The 24,212-nt window shown below is 46.5% G+C and overlaps 1 protein-coding gene across 15 annotated transcripts in view; it reads right to left on the bottom strand.

The window, feature by feature from the left end:
* HDAC4 (histone deacetylase 4) overlaps positions 1-24,212 on the bottom strand; it is a 214,683-nt gene that overhangs the window by 172,421 nt on the left and 18,050 nt on the right. For all 15 annotated transcript variants that reach the window (XM_061460072.1, XM_061460055.1, XM_061460048.1 and 12 more), the window contains one exon: positions 15,194-15,442. In XM_061460072.1, the coding sequence (XP_061316056.1) occupies positions 15,194-15,215 (22 nt within the window). In that variant the 5' untranslated portion in view covers positions 15,216-15,442. The remainder of the gene's footprint in view (positions 1-15,193; positions 15,443-24,212) is intronic.

Here is a 24,212-nt window from a genome sequence, read left to right as displayed (position 1 = left end):
CTTGGGAAAGACCTGCCAAGGCTCCCTGCAGGTGGGACCTCTCGGAGTAGGAGGTTTGTGACATTTAAGTTGGAGCCAAATAGGAATATAATAAAAGCCTTGAGAGATAATCCCCTTAATCCCTTCTGATTTCCAAAGGCCAGTTACTGGCTTTTCTCCTCACTTTACTCTTACATATGCACCCATTTACATTACATGGTGTGCAGAGGGCGTCTGAAGTGTTGAAGGCATTAGGAATGGGCAGGCAAGTGGAAAAATACTCCCAAATACCAGTTTTAAGAAGCAGATCCTTCAGGTGCTACAAGTACCTGCAGCCACAAAAGTAAAAATGGTGTTTTGGTGTCCAGAGAATCCCTTCTGGCCATGCCTGAACAAGTTTATCATTAAGCACCAAGCAAGCAGTTAATAGCATTAATCTTGGAACATAAAGACAGGATGAGGTGTATTCAACTTCTTACCCTCTGAAGGTATCCACACTGGACTAGGCTATTAGCAAGCCCAAAGAAACTACCTGAAGGAATGGTTTAGGGGAAGAGAGAAAGCAAAGGGAGGAAAAAGGGAAGAGAAAAGCCAAACCAATACCACTTCCCACATCATGCACATCAGGGATGCATTACATGCCTGAAACAACTGAACTGCAACAGCTTTGTTATGAATGTAAGCAATCCCTGAGGTTGGGGGTATTACTCAGTGCTTTTTGGTACTTTGCTAAGGCAAAATTTGCAATTGAGGTAAAAATCCCAGCCTGGTTTGGGTTGGAAGGGACCTTAAAAGCTCATCCAGCTCAACCCCCCTGCCACAGGCAGGGACACCTTCCACTAGAGCAGGTTGCTCCAAGCCCCATCCAACCTGGCCCAGATTTACTCACTCCTACTAAGACACCATTGCCTGCCTTATCTCCTGCCCCGTGCTGATGTTTATGCTGGTGAAGAAGTTCAAAGCAGCGAATTTGCTTTGAACACCTCCCTCCTGCACACAGGGGGGAGCAGGCAGCAAGGTGGGGGGGTCCTCTCCAAAGCATCAGCACACAGCCCTAGTCATAACAAGTCCTCGAGCACGCCAAGAACAGAGCAGTGCAACTCCACAGGGACGATGAAGGAGGTTCCATTCCATGCTTCCTGGCATGTTTATTTAGGACAGCATGAGAAAAGGGGCTCCGTGGCTCTGACTCTTCCAGAGGCCGAGCTGAAAAAGCTGCTCCTTCAGCACCCAAGTTTTAAGTGCTTATTCATTCCTGCTTCTCATCTGCAAGCAAGCTACTCCTCCATTCATTCCCGACTGGCAGAATGCAAATGCGTAGTGCAGAAGCCTTCACTTTTACTATTAGGAATGATGCTATTTTTACCTTTAAGCCTCCAGTATCACAAATCACAGATCCTTCACACGCATCACCCCCGGCTCCCTCCACTCTGCTATTGTGTCTTGCAGAGCTGTAGGTGTTTTCCTCCCATAGCTTTACTTGCTGAGAGCAAGCGGGAGCGCGTTGTGACATCTGCCTGCTCTGCACCGCAGCGGCAGCGTTGCAACGAGTTGCATGTGTAAGGCTCTGTACAACTGCTTATTTAAAGGTCAGGCTAAGTCATAAGGGAGCCAGCAAACTACACTGACAACACAGCTGTCACACAGACTGCATGATGTGTGCTTAACCCCCCCTCCCCCGAATGTCACCTTTCAACACAGGAGAAGGAAGTGCCACAACCATTGGTCATCAGACAAAGCCAGGCATCCGAACCCTCGGCACACATAGTGTTTTCTGCCCTCTCATCTGTTTCCACCAGCACTAAGTGTTCACTTCTGCTCCAACGCCAGACAAAACATCTTCAAGCTGCCAGCATGCTCCTCTGCTGGCACAGCCAAGGGCATTCTGCAAAGGTCAGTGGTTTGAAGGATCTGGACAAGCAATGAGAAAGCCCTGTGAGCATGTGCTGCTTGGAATGAGAGACTGCTCCATGCTTAGATGTTTCAGTGCTTGTTCTCCTGGAAAGAGGTCCACAGCAGCATTTCAGGAGTCCAACAGCAGCAAGGGGCTGGGAAGAACCCATATGGTTGAATTCATTGTCTCAGCAGCTGAAAAAGGGCTTGAACTAGGATTTAGAGAGCAGCACAGTGCATGCAGCCCAGCATTCGCTAGCAGGGCTGCCTGTGTTGAAGGTGTCCAACATCTCTGACTATATCTGAGGCATGAATCAGGTCATGGGGAAACTCCAAGCCAAGTGTTTTCTAATGAAAGGAATCAGCAACCAGTGAAAGTGTCCAGCAGGCTCCACTGGTTCCCATCTGGGAGGAGAAGGAGGCAGAGGAGACACCCAGGTCTGAGTTTTCCTCCCTGCATCTTCCCTGCACACAAAGGTATCCTCTGCACAGCTGAGTCAGCAGAACCGCTGACTTGGAAGCAGCAGAATGGTAAATAAAGGGGATTAAGACAATAAATCACTTCGACTTTGCCAATACAAAGAATACATTAACAAACCAGGATGTTATTAACAACTTGCAAATGTGACAACAACAGGCGAGCTCACAGACACGATGAAAATACAGTCTTGCAGGAAAACAGGAGGAAAAAAACAACATTGAGTGAATAATGAGCATTCTGCCTCCTTCAGAATAAGAGCCAGTTCCAAGCTCAATGCCAGCAGTTTCTAAACTGCTACTTGCTACTTCTTAGTGCAAAATTACTCCAGTTGAAGACTCCAGGGGGGTGGGGGGGGTGTAAGCTACTATAAGGAGTCCCACACTTGTTACTTGCAGGAGAATGAGGAGAATGAAGGAGTTTCTAGCATGACAAAAGTAACCATACTCATACTTAGCTAAAGCCACAGCTACATCTGTGTCTAAACCACCTATGAGCATCATTATTTCACTATAAAAACAAGTGCCTTCTGCAGAGCTTTGGCAGATTGAGGAGCTCAAAAAGCAAACCACAACACTGGAAGCACACTGCTTTCCACCAGCCCTCCTCCCAGCTCGCCTACACCAGGAGGGACCATGGGATGGCAGAGCCCAACTCCCATGGCTAAAGGACAGGGCTTGGAGCAAGCTGCTCTAGTGGAAGGTGTCCCTGCCCATAGCAAGGGGTTGGAACTGGATGAGCGTTAAGGTCCCTTCCAACACAAACCATCCTGTGATTCTATAGCAACTGACTTTCAATGGAAGTATCTACTCAGCAGCAGTGTCATCTACCCTTGCTTTGAGCCCATCACACCCAGAGCAATGCATTACTAATTCATCAGCTAGGCAAAGGCTGCACTATGTGTTTGTGTTCAGTTCTAAGTTGCTTATTCAGCAAGTCTTGTTTCTCTAGTTGGTGTCTAGCTGGCCAAACCCCGTAAGTTTACACAACTACTGCTATAAGCATCCTGCCATACACTGTGCATGCTGTGATGGCACTATCAGCATGCTGGATGCTCCAGCAATGAGCACCAGCGAAGACTGGCTCCACAGCAGCCATTAGACAGAGCAGTACTTCTCAGAGGTCACCTCCTGGACTTCAGGCATGTCAAAGAGACAACTTCATGCGTAATGGCCAGTGCTGGGCACCTTCAATCCCTGCTCAAAGCTCCCAGAACCAACCATACCATGTCCCGGTCTGATTAACATATGTATTTAATCTCCAGCTCTTCAGTTCCTGGGGGGAGGAAAGCAAAGCCCACCTTTATGCAAGACAGCATTACTCAGCAATCACTGAGTTCTCTAGCCCAACATCACCTATCATCTACACCACAGACCACACTGATACTAGTCCATTTACCCAAAGGCAGGTTAGACACATGAAACGAGTGAGTTGAGCAGGCTACAACACCCTGATCAGGCTGCACAGCCCGAAGGAATGACCTTGAGCCAGTTCAGACAGGAAGAGCCTGGACAGATCAGTGGCAATCACACCCTGAGGCAAACAGGAGCTGTCTGTACTCACTGCAGAGGAGGTCTCTGAAACAAAAGGTGATCCCATAGTCAACTTAAGCAGAACTCTCTCACAAACTCAAGCATTCGTATCCAAGGTGGAGTTAGGATAGACATGCACACATGTGAATCCACACAACCCTACATCCCTGAGCCAACTCAAAACCTTGCTGCTAACAGCATCATATACTCCTGAGCAGCCACCTTCTGCCAAGATCCTCTGACTCAGGCGAGGCACAGGCTCACCACAGGAACAGCACAACAGAAAGAACACAACCATTATATCATAGAATGGTTTGGTTTGAAGGGAGCTTAAAGCTCACTCAGTTCCAACTCTTCCACTAGACCAGGGTGCTTCAAGCCCCTGTGTCCAACCTGGCCTTGAACACTGCCAGGGATGGCGCAGCCACAGCTTCTCTGGGCACCCTGTGCCAGCACCTCAGCACCCTCACAGGGAACAGCTTCTTCCTTATCTCCAACCTGAGCTTCCCCTGTTCTGGCAGATTAAAGCCATTCCCCTTGTCCTGTCCCTACAGGCCCTTGTCCAAAGCCCCTCTCCAGGTTTCCTGGAGCCCCTTTAGGCACTGGAGCTGCTCTGAGGTCTCCCCTTAAGGAGCCTTCTCTTCTCCAGGCTGAAACTTCTCTGCAAGAATCAAAACAAGACTGTGTTTGAACTGTCAGGCTGCAGCTACTGTGATGGGGAAAGGAGTCTTTAAATCTAAGAGTCCGCAATGGCTGTATCCAGCTGCTCCAGCAAAGCAGCAGCTCTTCTGGCTAAGCTGCAGGCACCCACAGCACCCCACAACCCAAGCGTCACAACTTGTCACCTTCTGCCACAGCGTATCCACAGATGGGACAGCAACACGTGGATTACATTTGGGACATCCTGGTTACCACCAATAGTAAACTTGTTGCAGAGAGTGATTTCACCTTACACAGAGGAAAACAAACAAATCCAACCCAACAAACCCCCACTGCTTTTTGCAGTAAGAAAAGCAACCTGAAGAGGAGTTATTCGCATTACTGAGCTTTGGTTTCCTTTCAAAGGAGAGCAACTGGATCTGTTACCTGAGCCAGGCACACAGACAGCAGTGATGAATACACCTGAAATGTGCTGTCATCCTGCCAATTAAATCCATGTCTTCATCCTCCTACCTAATAAATACAGGCACTGCATTGCCCAAAACTTCAGCTCTACCCTGTCTTTAACATCTGCCAAGTCATTTACCAGGTTTCTTAGGTTCTTGAAGGATTCAGCACCCGGTTTGCACAAGAGCTGCTCAAATGACTTTACAGAAAGCTCCTTTCACCCGAGTGCTAGAACACCTAAAGATCAAATAACTGTTGCCCAATGACTTTGGGTAATTGTCCCCAAACCATCCTGTTCTTTTGTGCAGTGCCACCCATATTCTCCATGAGAAAAGCACACATCAGTTCAGCTTTGAAGAAGGACCAGAAGAAAGCCAGCAGCTCAGAAGTGAGCCTTCCCAAGTGACCAAATGTGAGGTCTCGGACTCGCTCAAAAGCCACCCCAAAGGTGGGGAGCACCAAGCAAACACAGCCATGGACCATTGCAGATGCTCTTCTGAGCTCAGCGGCCTCTTCAAACAGCAGCCTTGGAGCAGAGGATTGCAGCAGCCAAGCTCTGAAACCATGGATGCACATTAGCATAGCAAAAGGTAAGGAGGTGCGAGGAGCACCCAAGTCCACTGAAGAAAACCTACAAAGCCTTGAGCATATTGGGTCAAGCAGGCTGGTGATCTTCACTTCATACCAGCAACTGAAGTACGGTGGGACAGGCATTTGGCTTGCTCATAGCTGTGAACACACACACACACACACACACACACACACACACATCAGGCAGAAGCTCTTCCCTGTGAGGGTGCTGAGGCTCTGGCACAGGGTGCCCAGAGAAGCTGTGGCTGCCCCATCCCTGGCAGTGTTCAAGGCCAGGTTGGACACAGGGGTTTGGAGCAACCTGCTCTAGTGGAAGGTGTCCCTCCCCATGGCAGCGGTTGGAACTGGATGAGTTTTAAGGTCCTTTCCAACACAAACTAGGCTGGGATGCTATGATTTTAATTCAGAGCATACTCAAATGTATGTCAACATGAACCACTGCTACATTTGTTGAGCTCACCCTGTCTCATATTACATTTGGGGGAGGTAGAAGTGGTGACCCTGCAAGTCGGCTCTACCTGCTGCAATGCTGGGTATTAATAAGTAAACCAGTGGCAGAAGTCCCATGAGCTATTTTAAATAGCTCCTGCATGAAGCTTCACTTGAAAGAGAACCAAAAAGACAAGAATCTTTATGGCAGCCTGAATGAACAGCATCACCCCTACCTGCCAAGAAGCCATCATGCTAAACCTGTCAAGAGTTAGGAGCCTGCAGAACAGGCCTTCCACCTGCTGGAAAGAAAGTATAAAGGAAGGAAGGGAAGACAAATCTAATGCCAATCTGATAGTTGCTGCTGGCAGGAAACAGATGCCAAAGCCCTTCTTCTGGGTTTAGGAAGCTGTAGGAATCACATGCCTTCTCCTGGCAAAGGTTGGGTGAGACCAGTGGTACCTGACTTCGAATAAAGCAAGTGCCTGCAGGTTTCAGTATCAGTGACAGATGTCAAGGATGCAATACTTGGATTGACTATCAGAGTTTGGTCTTTTTCTTTGTCTGGGTTATTTTTGGATGGGGTATTAATCTAGTTCTGGCTTCTCTCTTCTCCCAGAGCAGCTCAAGTGGTTTATAGACCATGAGCACACTAGTGTGAAAAGAGTTTTCAACTAGGATGTTTCTGTTTATAGCCAGCACAGAAAAGCACAGTTAAAGGAGGGAGGGCAGACTGTTTAACTGGAAAGCTCAAGTTCTGAATGGCCAAACAGAAGAGCAAAACCAAATCAAACCTCATTCTCAGTGGATTAACTTCAAATCACCAGGCTGTAAGTGTTTGCTGCCTGAAGAACTGTCCATTGATCAGAAATGTTGCAACCAACTTTACAGAACTAGTAAAACTGCCTTTAGATCTCCACAACTCCACCAGCTGAGGAAGCAGAGCAGTGACCGCACGTCCAAATAGCTGCATTGATCTTGGTCTATCGAGCAGAAGGTGAAACCTGACAGCAAAGAGTCATTACACAGCAGTTCATGGACAGCATCACCGAGTAAGGCATGGCAAAACACACAGTCCAGAGAGTCCACTGCCAAGAGAGGCACAAACCTCATGATCCTTTCTATTCAATAGAGCCTGATGGGTTACACCACTCCAGCAGCCACCTTCCAGGACAAAGGGGTTACCTGGAACCAAGACTGGTATTCAAAGCTCACAAACCACACCTCACTCCTCTTACACTTCTCCCTGCAAACCTATTTCTGTGCTTTGGCAAGCCAACAGCTCCAGATGCCATGAGCACATAGATTCCCAAATAGTGGAAGGGTCAGGATTGAGGGGGTTTAGGTGATTTCTTTGAATTAATCTGTCCTTTCCCCAACATCATGATGGCAACCCCACCACAGAGCTGTGGCATAGTGAAGGGTTCCAGTATTCCCCTCTAAACAAGCAACTCCAGCTTACCCATGGGCTTGGTAGCGTTCAAGGCCAGGTTGGACAGGGCTTCGAGCAAGCTGCTCTAGTGAAAGGTGTTCCTGCCTGTGGCAGGGGGTTGGAGCTGGATGAGCTTTAAGGCCCATTCCAACCCAAACCAGGCTGGGATTGTACTGATACGGAGAAAACATCCTTGCAGAATGTACTCAGACTCTACAACTCATGGCTTCACAACAAAGCTGATGGTGCTGCAAAGTTGAGCAGATCAGATCCAAACACTGGAAAGATTAAATCCAGCCTGTGGATTCTCTGGCAAAGCCTGTGCTGCTGGGGTTCAAAGGAGGATTAACGGTGCCCCACTGAACCCACCCCCACATAATAACACTCAGGAGAACTGGTGCCACCAGTTGTACCACCTTTAAGCCGAGTCTCTCCATCAATGCTGAATGACAGACAAGGAAAGATTTTCAGAGTCATAAGGACACACTGCACCACCGCTTAGGAAAGTTAAATAACCACAGAGAAGCAGCTTAGCATTACTTTGTGAAGAGACTTAGCTTCAGAACTACTGAATACAGATCTATTAAGTAGTGAATATTCCCAATTATGGTCTTGATATACAAGATATTTGGCCCTTCAGCAGACAGGAGTGTGGGTAGGATGCCAGGGAACCCATAACCCATGGAGCAAGGTGAAGGCAGAGCATGCCCGTGCTGGAAGGTTCACAACCTGCAATGACAGCTTTCCAGGGTATTGATTGTATTGCTGGACTGGGTCTAGTCCTGAAAGGGCTTTTACAAAGTGCTTGTCTGGGTTTTCAGCATTAAAATAGAAGCTTGACTCATGCTTGAAGTTGAAGACCAAACTGTTACAGTCAGCACAGTCTGCTTTTGGTTCAAAGTAGATATTAAGTCATCTTGATTGCCTTCCATTTGAAAGAGATCACAGGGAGACAGGAGGATCTCAGAAAAGCCCATGAGTATTTCTGTGCATGTAATTCCATGTTCAATAGGTGCAAAGTTTAATATTAGCTTCACCCTTTGGAAAGACTAAAACATTGCTTCAACATTGCAGCACATCAGTCTTATCGAGCATCAAGTGTGAGAGTAGCTCCCACGGGAATCACTGGGAGATGCTGGGTATTCCAAAGCAGACAAGGGCACTGTAGGATTTCCCCAGTAACTGATGAACAACACTATTTTGATCTTGGTAATAGAAACAGAACCTTTAAAAGATCTGCTGATAGACTAAAATTAGGCTTCTGAAAGGAAGAATGAATTCCATGCCTCATTTCTCAGCATCAAAGATGCTAACGGAAATTCACTTGTCTATTCTCTTCTTACAATGGTGTCACTGGAGCCATGGCTCCTGCCCCAGCCAGCCTCCAGCTCTCAAACACAAGGGAAAAGAGAAGGAAAACAAGCACCACAAATATACTAAAGAAGAGAAAGGAATACAGAAGACAACAGCAACACACTGCACAAAGGGCCACAGAGTCTCCATTCGGCCAGAGCAACACAAGGGTTAATATCTAAAGAGGATGCTGCAGTTTCACTCTGCAGCACAACTGCACAAAGGGTTAAACTCATCCTACATCAGTACTTGTGCACCTCTGCCAGTTAGTCAGATCAATTATTTGAGACTTAACCCCACTGAGCATATCTTTGAAGTTCCTAAATGCAAATTCATGCAAAGCAGACAACAGCCATATTACAGGTACCCTAAAATCCAGGTAGTGCTTCATTGCCTGGTGTTAACCTATGAATATGATCATTCTCATTGAAGAACAGGCTGAGAGCTGGGGTGGTTCAGCCTGGAGAAGAGAAGGCTCCTTAAGGGGAGACCTCAGAGCAGCTCCAGAGCCTAAAGGGGCTACAGGAAACCTGGAGAGGGACTTTGGACAAGGGCCTGTAGGGACAGGACAAGGGGAATGGCTTTAACCTGCCAGAACAGGGGAGACTGAGATGAGCTCTTAGGAAGAAGCTCTTCCCTGCGATTCTTTCTGTGATTCTGTTTTGATCAAGAGCTCTCAGAAGTAAAGGAATATGTTCTCCTTTAGCAGTGAGGGTAAAGCAGTACCTGCCAAAGCACAGGTAAGCCAAATTCCTAAAGGATGAAAAACGCCATGCAGGGCTGACAACCTTCTGCAAATAAGTGGATTTTTTGCCCCTGCTCTTGAACCTCTTTCAGAAGCAGTGGGGTGACCAAAACATTCCTTCACTATCAGCTCTGTCCTAATAGATCTGACCACATCAAAGGCACGCAACCAAGCCTCAGCAGTGTGAAAGCCCGGAGTGAAGACAACAAGCTAAATACCTTGAAAGACATGCTGAGAATATCCACCTTGGTAAAGTCCAGTAACTAACATAATGTGGGGAAGTAGATATAAGATACAGCTCAAATTCAGTTTGACCAAAAGTGAGCAACAGAAATGTAGTAACTGTATAGAAAAAGGCTCTTCTCCTTTCCAAGTGAGATGCAGAGTCCCAAGGACCATCTCAAACAGCATCATCCGCCTTTAAAAGTGCAACCTGTTTGATATCCTTTTCCTACCCTGTACCTCGTTCCAAATAAGCCAGAGTTCTCTGCCTCTCATCAGCAGTACTTCTTCTCATCTTTGCACTGCAGGATACATCACAAGCTAAGAAACTTACTTTAGAAAGAGGCTTTTAAAGAATTCCAAAGTGCAAAGAACTGCATTTAAAGCAAAAGTAGAAATGAGAGGAGCATACTTAGCAGGGACACTGACCTAGGAGGAACTAACTTGAACCCCAAGCTGAAGCACAAAACACTTCTTCTCTTTTGAGGATACAATAAAAAACCTTGTACAGAAAGTCTCAACTATTTGATGCTCCAAAGAGTGAAAACTTCACAGGTTTCATGGTAACAGCCTTAAAACTTCCAAGGTCCTCAAAATGATATGACTGATTCTTAGAGGAAATCCAGGACAGGTTCTGCTTACATGATTTCATGATGTAGAAGAAGCAGAATGCAAGTGGAATAGGTATTCTATCGTAGGCTGAGGAAAGAAAAGTATACAGAGAACATGCCCTGTTTGCATCTACAAGGGTTTTCAGCTATTCTAACCAAGCTTCTTACTGCCAAAACCTTGTTGCTAAGTGTCCTTCTCAACCAAACCCAAACCTGGGGGACCAGACTGCTCAGGACAATAGCTTCAAGGCATAGCAGCAGCTCCTGCTAGTGAGCTCCTAGTCCACATGCTGAACACTTAACCTACTGCTGTAAAGAACAAGCATCAGAATTCCTTCTAAGGAGCTCCTCTTACCTCTGCTGAACCTGCCAAAGAGTTGAACCTTACCCTAAAACTTGAGCTCCCCATGAAGCACACACATGGTAGTGTGAGAGGAGGAACAGGTCTGGAGAAACCTTTGTATTTCCACCAAAAAAAAAAATGTAAAGACAGCCTCAGAAATCACGAGGTTCTACCTATACTCACTACTAGTAGTATTTTACCAAGAGCCTGAATGCCCAGCGTAGAATACCCCAGCCATAATGCAGCAGACAGGTAGAAGCAGCAGGGTTACACTGTCCAGATGTTCTTCCAGAGGACAGCCACCAGGTATCAGTTGTGCCCCAGCCTTGCTAAAGGAGGCCTGGAAAGGACTCCTCTAGTCCTTACGTTTCTTTAAAGAATGCTCTTGCCCCCAGATTACTTACAGAAGCAGCATCATGAGTGCCAGAAAGTAGGTCAGTGTCATTTAAAGCCGCTTTGAAATGCATCTGCACAGAAACTTCTTCATCTTTCAAAAGAGAAGGCATAAAATATTTATTGCCTGGTGCAAACTGTTGGAGACACTCCCAAGGCAAGCTCTGAAATGGCTTTGCACGCCTCATTGAGCCATGGCCTGGGAAAGGAGAGGGGCTCCTTGCACTCAGCAGATAAAGCACCACCACCACACACAAGTACTCATGAGCCCAGCAAATCACAGCACGTGAGATGCTCAGCTTCCCATGGTGTGGGAGCAGGGAGCGTTCTGCTTCCTCTGGTATCTCCTCTCAGGCTTTATGATGCTGCTGCAGACTTGTGTGTATCTGAGAGGCAGCTCATTCTTCAGCTTCAATATTCCTAATTATCAAACATTCAGCACTTCCAAATGGAAATGAAATGTGCAGCTCCGGGAGAGCAGCGGGGAAGAAAGAATAGAGCATTTGCATTCCCACTGGCTAATCCCTGCAAGATAACATTTCACAAACAAAATGCTTCATTGAACATGGAGATTTGCAGCTTTTACAAAGGAAAGTGAACTTTAAACAAATACAAATCAGTTGAGTGATTAACTTCAAGTGTTTGGGCTTTTTTAAGCTAATCTTTATAAAGAACTAGTATCAGCAGAACAATCTTTCCTGATTAAAGAACCAACTAATAGTGAAACTCAAGGCATTGAAAGTAAAAGGGGGGGGGGGGGTGGGGTTGAAGTTCAAGGCGACCACAAGAAATCATTTAAAGTCAATGGGGGAACACACACATACCAGTGCTGACTGGGTTGTGAGTTACACAAGCAGCATCAGCACCACAGGTTACCTAAGGTAAGCGTAAACTGTGGGCAACAGAATAGGTTAAGAAGTGAAACTAAACATGCTTTCCCCTGAGCTTTGCCATAATCCTCCATGTTATCTTAATTAGCCTCATTTTCTTAATTATACTTTGCAGCAACTTGATCTTTTATAGCACGATTTCAGTGTAGTTCCCCCCCCCCCCCCCCCCCAACTTTGTTCCAGGGCTGTTAGAAGCAGTGACTCCTCTGCCAAAAGCCAAAGGGCACATCATACCTCTGAGCTTTGTCTTGACTAGGTCTTATGGAGCTGCATGGGAAAGCCCATCTTCCTGCCTCCCACCCCTTCATCCTGCCCAGCAGGTCAGGGAAGGGATTCTGCCCCACTGCTGTGCTCTGGGGAGACCCCCCCCACAGTCCTGATCCTGCTCTGAGGCTACAGCACAAGAGGGACATGGAGCTGCTGGAGTGAGTCCAGAGGAGGCCATGGAGATGCTGTGAGGGCTGCAGCAGCTCTGCTCTGGAGCCAGGCTGAGCGAGCTGGGCTGGTTCAGCCTGGAGAAGAGAAGGCTCCTTAAGGGGAGACCTTAGAGCAGCTCTATAGGTCTACATCCTACATCTATGGCTCAAGACAGATTGATTTACCTATTGGAAGTTACTGAGGACTAACTTCTCCCACCTAGTATTCTTACTTCTATCAAAGTTATGTCTTACTCTCTGAGAAAGTATAGTCCAAATAGAACAAAAGAAGTGGCAGTGATGGCGGCAGAATAAGGGGGCAAACTCATACTTCTCTTAGGTAACTTAGTCTTCTCCATATCGCTTTGCTCAGTCAGAAGCCTTCAGGACCCACCATTTCTCACCATTGAGTTTTGCAGATGAGAAGGCAGAAAAAAAGGGGAAAGAAATTAAAAGCAAACCACTTCCATTCATCTCTGCTGCAGCAGTTTGATAGCACTGCTTCTAAAACAGCCCAGGAGATTAGAGAAGAACCCACTGAAGCAAGGCTTAACAGGCTCAAGTTAAGCCAGGGCCTTCTCTTAAACCACGGCCATCATTAGCAAGAATTACCTGTAGCCATGTAATCAAAAGAGCTATCAGAAGTGACAGGAGAAGTTCAGATGTCATCTTTGTCAAGGCTTGGAAACTATTTCTACCTATTACTATACAACTGACTCTAAAGGAGAATCAAGCAGCCAGAATACCACAATACACTGGGTACACGACCATTACACACTAGAGTTTCAACTCAGTGCTTAGAACTACAAGCAAAGGAAGAACCCAACACATAAGAAACTCTCCCTGTGCCCTTCCTAACAGTATTTGATGAGATTTAAGACTTTGTGGAGATTGATACTGTTTGAGAATATGCTCAGACAAAGCCTACCTGCAGAACACCATTCTATGGCTCTGTAACAAATAGATCAGCTTGCTCAGAACCACATCCAGCCTGGCCTGGAATGTCTCCAGGGATGGCGCATTCACCACCTCTCCAGGCAACCTGTGCCAGTGCCTTACCACCCTCATTGTAAAGAATTTCTTCTTCCTCACATCCAGCCTGAATCTTCCCTCTTTTAGTTTAAAACCATCGTTTTCACCCTTTAAATGATCTCCAGTGGACCAGCTGACAACGGGACTTGAGTTTCTATCATACATCCTTCACGTCAATAGGAAATTTAGGCTGTATTTCTAAATACAACTGCAATAGTTTTGTTACATTTGAGAGGGTTAACTACCAGAGTAGACAAGCCTTTCCCCTATTAGTAGTCTTATGTTCTACCAAACACTCCCTCAGTAGTCACACCTGCAATTCTTACTGAGCCATCACATCTGTCACTCCAAGGTCTTATGTGACAAGGGCCAAGAAGGTTTAGGAAGAGAAGCACAGGAGAACACACAGAGGTCCAAGGCCATCCAGCACCTCCCTGGGTTTGGATTACACCAGCCATAGCGGCAAGAGTCACTGCAGTTCCAATGGTCCTGCATCAACAGAACAGACCCACTAAGGACATCCCCCTTTCCCAAGTACCTAGAGGTCTGCTCCTGAACACGTAAAGCACTGTCAAGTTTGTTGGGGTTTGAATACAGGTTTATATTGCACCTATGCCAAACCAAGGATATAAAAGCAGGTGGCTTTCTGAGCTCCCCACTTGTATGTGAGGCAGTATTCAAGTAACTATCCACTTGTTTGAAGAACAGAACCATTTCAGTTCATACACAAAGGTGAGGTTTTCAAGGCTGCTGCTTGTAAACTCCACTACCCCCTCCAACTGCAGCGTTTCTTGCTCCCAGCCTCAACATGGAAGCGTTTCTTGCTTCCCAGCTCTCCAACACAAACAGGCTACTAGAAAGAATTGTGAAGCAAATTTTACCCACAAATACACAGTTCCTTAAACCTTAGGAGCTGTTTGTTGGCTTTTAACACTTCAGCCTTATTAGACTGATTAAACTCAAGTCACAAAAGTAATCTCTCCAAGGCATAGTTGGGTCCTGTCACATGCCTGTTGTTGGATTACTTTGCTGCCTCGCAGCCATCTTCTTCTACCATAAACTGCAACAGTCAAAGCAGGCACATGAGAGCACAGCAAACATTCCTCTTCCAAAGCACTACCTCACAAAGCTCTGCCTAAAGTTACCCCAAACTCCCTAAACACTAACATAGAAGGCAACTTTAAGCAAGAAAGCAGGTACCTGAGGCTCTTCCAGATCCTCTTGACAGACAGAATTGCAGTTCTGTAGTGATGAATCGTGACTTTAAATTACAAGGCACATCAGGGATGGTCCCCAAGACAACACTGAGATGGATCAACTGACTCTTGTTGCAACAAAACTATTCTTCCCTACTAAAAGGTCCTTTAAAAGTCAAAGAGTTTCCTTGGATATCACTAAAAACACACCAGCAAAACCATGACTATTCCTTAGAGGTACACTACAGACCATAAAGACTCATCAGCATAGATTTAACAAACTGAACATCTGGTTATCTCCAAAACCACCTCCAACGTTCAGTGACATGTAATGCAACAATCAGAACCCTAAAAAGGCAGGATTTCCTTGGCACTCTGCTAACAGCATTCCAATTCTCCATTGAAAGGCCAAGTCAGAGTTTTACACAAAGCAGTAGCACAAGGAGAGGGACGGGATTACCAATCACTGGAACCCAACAACGAGTCTCTTCATGCAACAAACACGTGGTGTTTTGCTGCTGTTACTGCATTTCAAGTGGGTTTGCCCTTACCTGGATGGCTTTGGGAGCTCATTGCTGGTGACGTCAAGTCCTTTGGAGAAGGGACTGGAGCCGGAACAGTTTCCACGCAAGTCCCAGCAGCTCGAAAGAGCTCCAATGTTTCACCAATACATAGAAATTGGAAGTGGGGATTAAATCATGGCCACCTTATAAAATCCAGGGCACAGAGACATGCTGAGTTGTAGAGAAGTAATCCAATAGGGTGGCAGAGTATCTTCTAATGGCTTTCAAAATGGGAACCTGCAATTAAAGAAAAAGATGCCTGCATTAGAGAATTAAGACTTACAACCATTTAATTACCCATTAGACAACGTATTTATCCCCAGCAGATTCAGACTAGGAGACTATTTCAGGCTTTCAAGGTTGCAGAGAGTAATTTTCACGTAGAGAGGCAATTTTGATTAATAACCATAAAACTGCAGCCTAATATTTTAACAGTATTCAAAAGCAAGACTTAAACAATAAAACTCCAACTCCACATTCGAGCCTGAAAAACCCAAACTTGCATGTTAATTCTCAGCCTCCAACAGCACCATATGAAGTCACTTCAGTCCAACAGCTTCCATATTTCCCAAACCATATGTATGAGTGGTAACTGTACTTCAGGCATCTGTTACCCAAAGAAGTCGAAAGAAAAACTCCTCGGTGCCAAGAAGCAGGATTGGAGCAGGAAGGAAAAAATCCCACACAAGCAAATCTACTCCCACTCCAGCAGATTATTAAGAAGCAACTTCACATTGCCCTAAGGGAAAAAATAAACCCACCGTTCTCTAGTAGTTTTAAACTGTATATTAGAGGGAAGAAGAAAAGGGGGTGAAAAAGACCACTAGAGTAAGAAACCCAGTGTACCCCTGCCCACCTCCATGAAACTAGAACAGCAGCAAGGCCAAGCTGGATGGGGTTTGGAGCACCTTGCTCTAGTGGAAGGTGTCCCTGCCCATGGCAGGGAGTTGGAACCGGATGAGCTTTAAGGTCCCTTCCAACACAAACCACTCTGGGGTTCTATGAAACCAAAGTGTGTCATTTAACCAAAGTATTTCACAACCACAGGTTATTTCCCTTCTTTGTCCCAAAAAGTCCTAGAATCACAGAATGGTTTGGGCTGGAAGGGACCTTAAAGCTCATCCACACAGGGAAGAGCTTCTGCCTAAGAGCTCATCTCAATCTCCCCTGTTCTGGCAGGTTAAAGCCATTCCCCTTGTCCCGTCCCTACAGGCCCTTGTCCAAAGCCCCTCTCCAGGTTTCCTGTAGCTCCTTTAGGCACTGGAACTGCTCTAAGGTCTCCCCTTAAGGAGCCTTCTCTTCCCCAGACTCCCAACAGATAACCTCTCCTGGACACCAAGGATGACGTGTTGACACACAGCCGGTACCTGGGGTTCCTCACTGCCGTGACAAGGTATTTCTGCCCTCCCAGCTTGGAGAACAAGACCAGTTTAGAACGAGCACTCCCTAACTCACTTCACACATGAAGTCAGCCTGCTGGCAGAAGCGGACCAGTCACCCCATCTCAATGAATCCCGCTGACTCTGCTCAAAGCAGAATGGGGAGCACTCACCCCAAACTGCTCCACCAGCAGATCTAAGGGTGTGGTGACCTCCAGCAAAAAAGGCAGCAAGATGGCTTGGGCGGGGGATGATGATGATGATGATGATAGTAACTACTACGGCTGCTTGCACAATGAGCATCTGTCCACAACCTATCTGTACCATCTATTCTTGGAAGAGCTCTTACCATGCTCAGATATTCACGTTCCTTTCCAATAAGGCAGCAAAACCAGGTCAAAGTCTTTAACTACCACCCACTGTCACTTACAGAATCATAGAATGGTTATGGTTGGATGGGACCAACCCCTTGCCATAAGCAGGGAAAGCCTCCTCTAGACCAGATTGCTCAAAAGGTAGATTTAGATTAGACATTAGGCAGAAGTTCTTCCCTGTGAGTGTGCTGAGGTGCTGGCACAGGGTGCCCAGAGAAGCTGTGGCTGCCCCATCCCTGGCAGTGTTCAAGGCCAGGTTGGACACAGGGGCTTGGAGCAACCTGCTCTAGTGGAAGGTGTCCCTGCCTGTGGCAGGGGTTGGAACTGGATGAACTTTAAGGTTCCTTCCAACCCAAGCCAGGCTCGGATTCCATGATAAGGAAACCACACCTCCCAGGATAATGACAACAGTCGTTTCCCAACTCATGTCACCACCAAATTCTAATATTCAGCCACCACTTGCACTGGTGTAAATGCAGTTTAATGAGACATTTCCCAAGTGGTCAGAAGTTGTTGTCAGGCCCCAGTCTGCCACAATTCTTATGTAAATCTGTCATTTTGCCACTACCTCACGAAACCACTTCTCAAATGAGGAGCAACAAAACACTGGTTACCCCTATGCCTGGTATATTTGGAGTACTATAGGGTTTTCCAAGGAAATTCCCTCATTAAACAATAAAACACTGAACAGAGATTGTTCTACTTGTACCCCATCGCTTTCCAGGACAAGGGCAACTGCCGCACACAGAGCTGTGGGAGCAGCATCATCTGGTGGCACACGAGCTCCTCGGGCATGGGCAAGGACCGAATCATGGCCATGATGAGCTGCTTGGGCAGCCTGCCCACTACTAACCAGATACACACTGTACGTGATGGGATGAGACGTGCTTGTTTACAGCAGCAAAAGCCTCTTATGAGTAACTTCAGAATCAGTTTTGGCCAGACAGGTCCTTCCTTTCCTATGGGGAGTGGGACGGGAGGCATAGGAGTGGTGCACGGAGCCTCCCTGCTGTCTCCAAGCGAGTCCCATGCTTGTCCACTGGCTTAGGGAATTGTCTTGGCAGCCAACAAGCAGTGGCACACTGACCATTCCAGCTTTGGCACTTCACCTGAAGGTCTTCCCTACGTACAGCTCAAGAGCATCCGTGCACAAGCCTGTGGGGATGGCACATTTCAGACTATGGGGCAGAAAGGGCGAGTACGACAGTAGGCTAAAACAAGCAAGAGTCTGAAACACACACTTATTTAATCAGGCGCAGCAAACAGGACTGGTACGATCAAGCTTATTCCTTTCTGAGTCTGGTTCCTGCTGGAAAAAATCTAGAACAGAAGCACCTTCCACTAGATCAGGTTGCTCCAAGCCCCTGTGTCCAACCTGGCCTTGAACACTGCCAGGGATGGGGCAGCCATAGCTTCTCTGGGCACCCTGTGCCAGCGCCTCAGCACCCTCACAGGGAAGATCTTCTGCCTAAGAGCTCATCTCAGTCTCCCCTGTTCTGGCAGGTTAAAGCCATTCCCCTTGTCCTGTCCCTACAGGCCCTTGTAGAGGTCCCTACCTTTGTCCTTTTCAACTGCATGACCAGGCCTGCCCCCCAAAACCACTCCACAACTCAGTTCTGCACTGTTCCTTTCACTTTCCAAGGCCACTTTTTCCCCACTAGGCATCCTGCCAGACATTAAGAGACAGAATTGCATGTGAACTAGGAAATACAAGCAATCCAGCAATTTTCCAAGTCTGGTTCCATACATTTCTCAGCTACTGTAAGCCTTAGTAACAAGGAACAGAAACATTCCAGTTCTGCCACACAAATGTTCGGACAGGATGAATGCTCACCTTCCCCTCCCCAGCCTATTCCAGATGTGCCTTTCTCCAAGTCCCAAGTACAGATGTGCAGTACCCAGTCATTAAAGTTCTGGGCGAGCCCTCTTTACAAAGCTCTAGTTTCCAGAGCTTAAATTGCTGCGGTACTTCAACCAAGATAAAAATCTTGGCCTAGGGGTGAACTTGCAAGATTGTTTTAAGGAAAGTCAGGCTGGTTGCTTCAGGATACCATCAATGAGCTTGCTTCATCTGCAGGCCCTCTCAGGGCATGCCACCACCACCCCCGGACGGCAACACTACAGCCAGCTGACAAGATCACTCGAAACCCTCAGTTAAACAAACCTAACACCTCTCTGATTCAACGCATCAAAACATGGTGTAAGTCATACACCTACTACACTCATCACTCTGCTTTGAAGGTTATTTCTATGTCCAGAGAAAGCTGTGCTGCATTTCAGACCCCTGAGTATTAAAAGACACTGCCTTTCAGCAGGACAAGGAGGGCAACTCTTGTGAAGACAGCAGGAGAAAGGATGCTGGGAGAGTGACTTCTGCATCCTGGCACTTCTGTAGCAGCACTACAGTATCCTGGCGATTGATCTCTAAAAGCCATGGAAAGACCCATCATCCAAAAGCATTATCACAGAAGATAACTCTGGAGCAACAGCACAAGAGGGACGTGAAGCTGTTGGAGAGAGGCCAGAGGAGGCCATGAAGATGCTGCGATGGCTGGAGCAGCTCTGCTCTGGAGCCAGGCTGAGAGAGCTGGGCTGGTTCAGCCTGGAGAAGAGAAGGCTCCTTAAGGGGAGACCTTAGAGCAGCTCCAGTGCCTAAAGGGGCTGCAAGAAACCTGGAGAGGGGCTTTGAGGTCCCTTCTAACCCAAACCAGGCTGGGATTGTATGATCCTGCTGCCTGACACTGCAGATTAAATTCTTATAACAAGATGATTTCCATCACACACCCCCCTCAACAAAGAAAATCAACCAAGGTATTAGGCCCCTTCCTGTATTAACAGGCACAACCAGTATTAAGCTTAATCCCACATGCTCCATGTAAGATGATGACACCATCCTGGTGCTTGCTTGGCTTCCTACCATGCAGCCGGTGAACAACCTGATGCTGCAGCATGTCCATGCTTTGCACAGACTCACACCTATGGAGAGTTGGTGGTTAAATCTTCTTTGACAAGAGACCCCAAAGTTTACGCAGAGGAACAAGACAAAAACTGCTTTTGCTCTGCAGTGATTGTTTATGAAACCCTGCCAATACAGGATCTATATATGAAAGGAGGAGGAGACAAGGGAAAGGCATATAGCTATTTGAAAGCAATAATAATGTACTGTGACCACAAAATGATTTCCTGCATCTTTATTTAGTGCAGAGGCAGTGTGAAACAGTCTCCAGGGCTGGTTCTTCTCTCTAGGGACCATGTCTCCAGGGCCACTGCTTTGCAAGCTGACAAGACCAGTAGCAGCAGTCCTGAGGACCCGACACAACCCTTTGACATCACTTCAGCTTCTGCTTCTCAAGCAGAAAACAGCTTCACTGACTGTCCTTGGAGACCAAGTTCCATGAGCGCTGCCCATCGGTTTTCCTGCAGTGATTCTCAAACCAGACCTCTCCCAGAAAACACATTTGGAAGCCCCAACCATCATCATCCTCTCAAAGAGTTGTAGGTCTCTGTAGGTAGCATTTCTGTCTCCGGTACAAATTCCTCATGCAGGTGAAGCAGATCATGAGATGACTTAAAGATATTAGAGTGATGCAGAATCATGGCAGAGAAGTCACCAGTCTCTTTGTTTTCCATCCATTTCTCTCAGAGCAAGAAGTTTTTCCCACTTTTTCTGGGAGAGAGTTTGGGTGGAAATGAAGGAAATAAAGAGATCAGAAAAAATACTTTGTGTGGAAAGCTAAAGCAGAGAGCATCCCATACTCCTTCTTAGCTGCACTATGAAACACAAGAGTGCCTGAATTCCAAAAGCAAATGGACAGACTCCATAGGAAAGGGGACAACCACCAAGTGCTTCTTTACAAGTCACTGGCTGGCAGAAGAGCGTTTTGGAGGGCTGCCACCATGTGCATGTCCTGTTGTGAAACACCTCCCAAGGTACACCTTGGATGCCGCTGGAGAACGTGGCAATTGAAGTACCTTTAAAGAGAAAACACCTACAACCCCACTCTACAGTCACCAAATCCATTCAGTTCTGGGATGTGACAGTCCCACCTTTTGCACAGCAGTTTACTCCTTACAACTTTCTACCCTTGCACTGAAATCTCACAGCAAACTCAGCTCCACACAAGCGGTAATTACAGCTGCGTTCATTAAAACACTCACAACTGGAAGTACCTACACAGCACTCAGGCACCCACACAGAAGAACAGGGAGCAGACTGAGCTGGAGTAGCTGAAGCCTTCGTTACAGTTAGAAGGGTGTAACTAATAATTAAGCAGAAACCCCAACCTAACCGCTGTTACAAACAGCTTCTCACACAGTTTGCACAGATCCAGACTGACCAGTCTAGCTCTTATTACTGGAACATCCCATCTTTGCTACTTGTTTTCTCCATGCTCTTATCTTGCAGTAGCACAGCCAAAGGTTCCTACCTTTAGGAGCCAGAGCTCCACACAATGATTCAAATGTACCACCTAAGAAACACAGAATCATTACCCAGTACTTGAAGGAATTAAAACACAGTGCATTTGTTTAGCAAATGCTGACATTTCAATGCCAACCATTACAAGTGCTATTCTCACATGGCAGCCAAGAGCAGAACAAATAGTGTGTCTCTGCCTCTCTCTTCAATTCCACTTCCAGATACACGCTGTGAGCATTTACTGCTTATATGCTCACACTAAACATTTTAACTTTGTGACAGGTTTTGCATGTTATAATGTTCAGAAAGAGATTCTCTCTCTAACCACAGTCATCCTAAGTGTTAAATTACAGTCTATGTGCATTAAGACTTCAAGAATAACCAATACTTACTGTGTATTTACACAGTTCCTTCAGGGAAGACTATAATACATTGCTAGGCAGTTCCGGGTAGTTGCTGTTGGAGCAATCCTGCTTTATTTTAGGCAGTGGCTTGTTAAGCAGTGCTATACATGCACTGAAGACACCAGCAGAGATGAGAATGAACTGAACACCAGATACAAGTGGCACAACACTAGTAACTAACTGTGAGCCACCTAATTAACACAAAACTAACCCACAGCTATTCAAGGGTAGAAGTCACCATGTGTAGCACAAATTCTTCATAAAAACAGTGAAGAAAAATTGCTTTATAGACTTTCAGCTCCTTTTGGTTCTTGCTGTCGAGAAATACCCCACTATGATGGGCAGAGCACACAGACCCCTTAAGTAAGGCTGCCTTTCCCATGCTTTAGTTTGGTTTTGAGGTGGAGTCACCAGCTCCAACTGATCTCTGATGGCAGTCCTTCCACCTTAGTGGTATCAATCCACATGATGAGAAACTAACCCAAACTGGTATTTCAGTAGGAACATTGATATCTGAGTACAGGTGAAGACTTCTTCATCCATTTCAATGCTAAACTAAAACATAATGCCACCATTAGAGCTTGCCCTTAGCAGAAGTCTGTTTTCCTCACTGGACTTGATGATCTTACAGGTCTTTCCCAGCCTAGTTGATCCTATGACTCTACTTGGAAGTGTTCAAGCCCAGGCTGGACAGAGCTTGGCACAACCTGCTCTAGCGGAAGGTGTCCCTGCCTGAGGCAGGGGGTTGGAGCTGGATGAGCTTTAAGATCCCTTCCAATACAAACCAGTCTGGGATTCTATAACTAGACTTTCTACATCTCTGCATCCAATCCCTCCTACCATCTACAGACCACCACGACCAACAGTTACAGCTACTTTGAAAGCTGAAGGTGCCTCCATGTCCTAAAAAGAATGACATTAAGATCTTCTGGTGGATACTATGCAGTTTTTGAAGCCCTTCATTGCCAGAAGTACACAAAGTATTAACATCATTTCTACTTCCCCATATGTGACATTAATAGCTGGACAGATGAAAAGGGAATCTACTGGTATCCCCCTTGTTTTTAGACCTTGATACGCACTGCTGTTAAAGCAGCATTGAAGGCATCCCAAATCCACATGAAAGCAAAAAACCAAGGCTTTGGGAACAACCAAGTGGATGACAAGTGGACCTAAAGCCTCCAATGCATGATCCAAAACTCTGAACACAAGATCACCTTTAGGAACATGAGCAAATCTGGAAATACCACCTCATGTTCACTCCGTGGGAGCTCCACTTGATAGAGTGGGCAACAGCTTGGAAAACTGGGTTTAGAGTCAAGTGGGAGCAGGGCTCATGGAATAGCTGCAGATTGAGAAATGCAACTGCCTGTGTGTAAAAACCTGGGAATATGCAGGATTCCAGAGCCCTCCTTAACTAGCAAGGCTCTGGCAGAGGGTCTGAAGGAGCAGGATGCTTCTGAGCTTAATCCAGTTTCTCAGCAAGAGCAGCAAGAACAAGCAGTCTCACAGATGGATCCACGTGGGAGGCAGAAAGGAGAGAAGCCTGCCTCAGGAGCCCGCTCCAGCTGCTTCCAAAGCCTTGGAGGAGATGGAACAAATTGGGCAGTTATCGACAAAACTCCACTATCTTGGCTTTTCCTGAAGCCCTCTTCTCCCCTCATCCCATGTTTTGCCTCCATCCTAGTATTTCTGCATGGGAAGGAGTTCAAATCAGATAGCTGAAAGCCGTGCTAGACCAAAGGTAGAAGAATACAGGGAGTTTATGGACCACCTCCTCCTCATTTCTTCATCCCTTCCCTGCAGATCACAGCTACAAGAATTCAAAGCACAAAAAAAAAAAAAAACAAACCCAAAAACTTAAATATTTAACTGAAAATTGAACAAAAATGGTCAATTCTTGTTAATCAAACCCCTAACGACATTTCAGTGCCAGGAAGAGCATGCGTGACCCAGCAGGCTGCAGCACACTCACACCAACTGAACGTTCCCATTGCAAACTCAGCAGCACCTCAAGCTTCCTTTTGGGTGCCTGTGATCCAAACACAACTTCCACTACGTATTAAGATCCCCCTAAATTCGTGCAGGGCAGTCACATGGAACAGCGTGCCCAGAGAAGCTGTGGCTGCCCCATCCCTGGCAATGCTCAAGGCAAGGCTGAATGGGGCTTGGAGCAACCTGCTCTAGTGGAAGGTGTCCCTGCCCATGGCAGGGGGTTGGAACTGGATGAGCTTTAAGGTCCCTTCCAACACAAACCAGTGGGATTGTATGAAAAATGCAGGTTTCAAAACAGGCCTTATTTCCTCCGGCTGCCTGTGCACACACACAATCCTTTTTTCCTTTTAAAACAGCTTGACATAGACAAAAACCCCAACACCTATGTAATTAGTTTCAGGCAACAACTGAACACCAAACTTGCCAACCACATTTTCA

The sequence above is a fragment of the Pezoporus flaviventris genome, unplaced genomic scaffold (assembly GCF_033815535.1).
Source record: "Pezoporus flaviventris isolate CSIRO_AGI_PZ_B2104156 unplaced genomic scaffold, CSIRO_AGI_Pfla_v1 ptg000001l, whole genome shotgun sequence".
In the NCBI taxonomy this organism is placed as follows: domain Eukaryota; kingdom Metazoa; phylum Chordata; class Aves; order Psittaciformes; family Psittacidae; genus Pezoporus; species Pezoporus flaviventris.
This window is presented reverse-complemented; position numbering and strand designations above follow the sequence as displayed.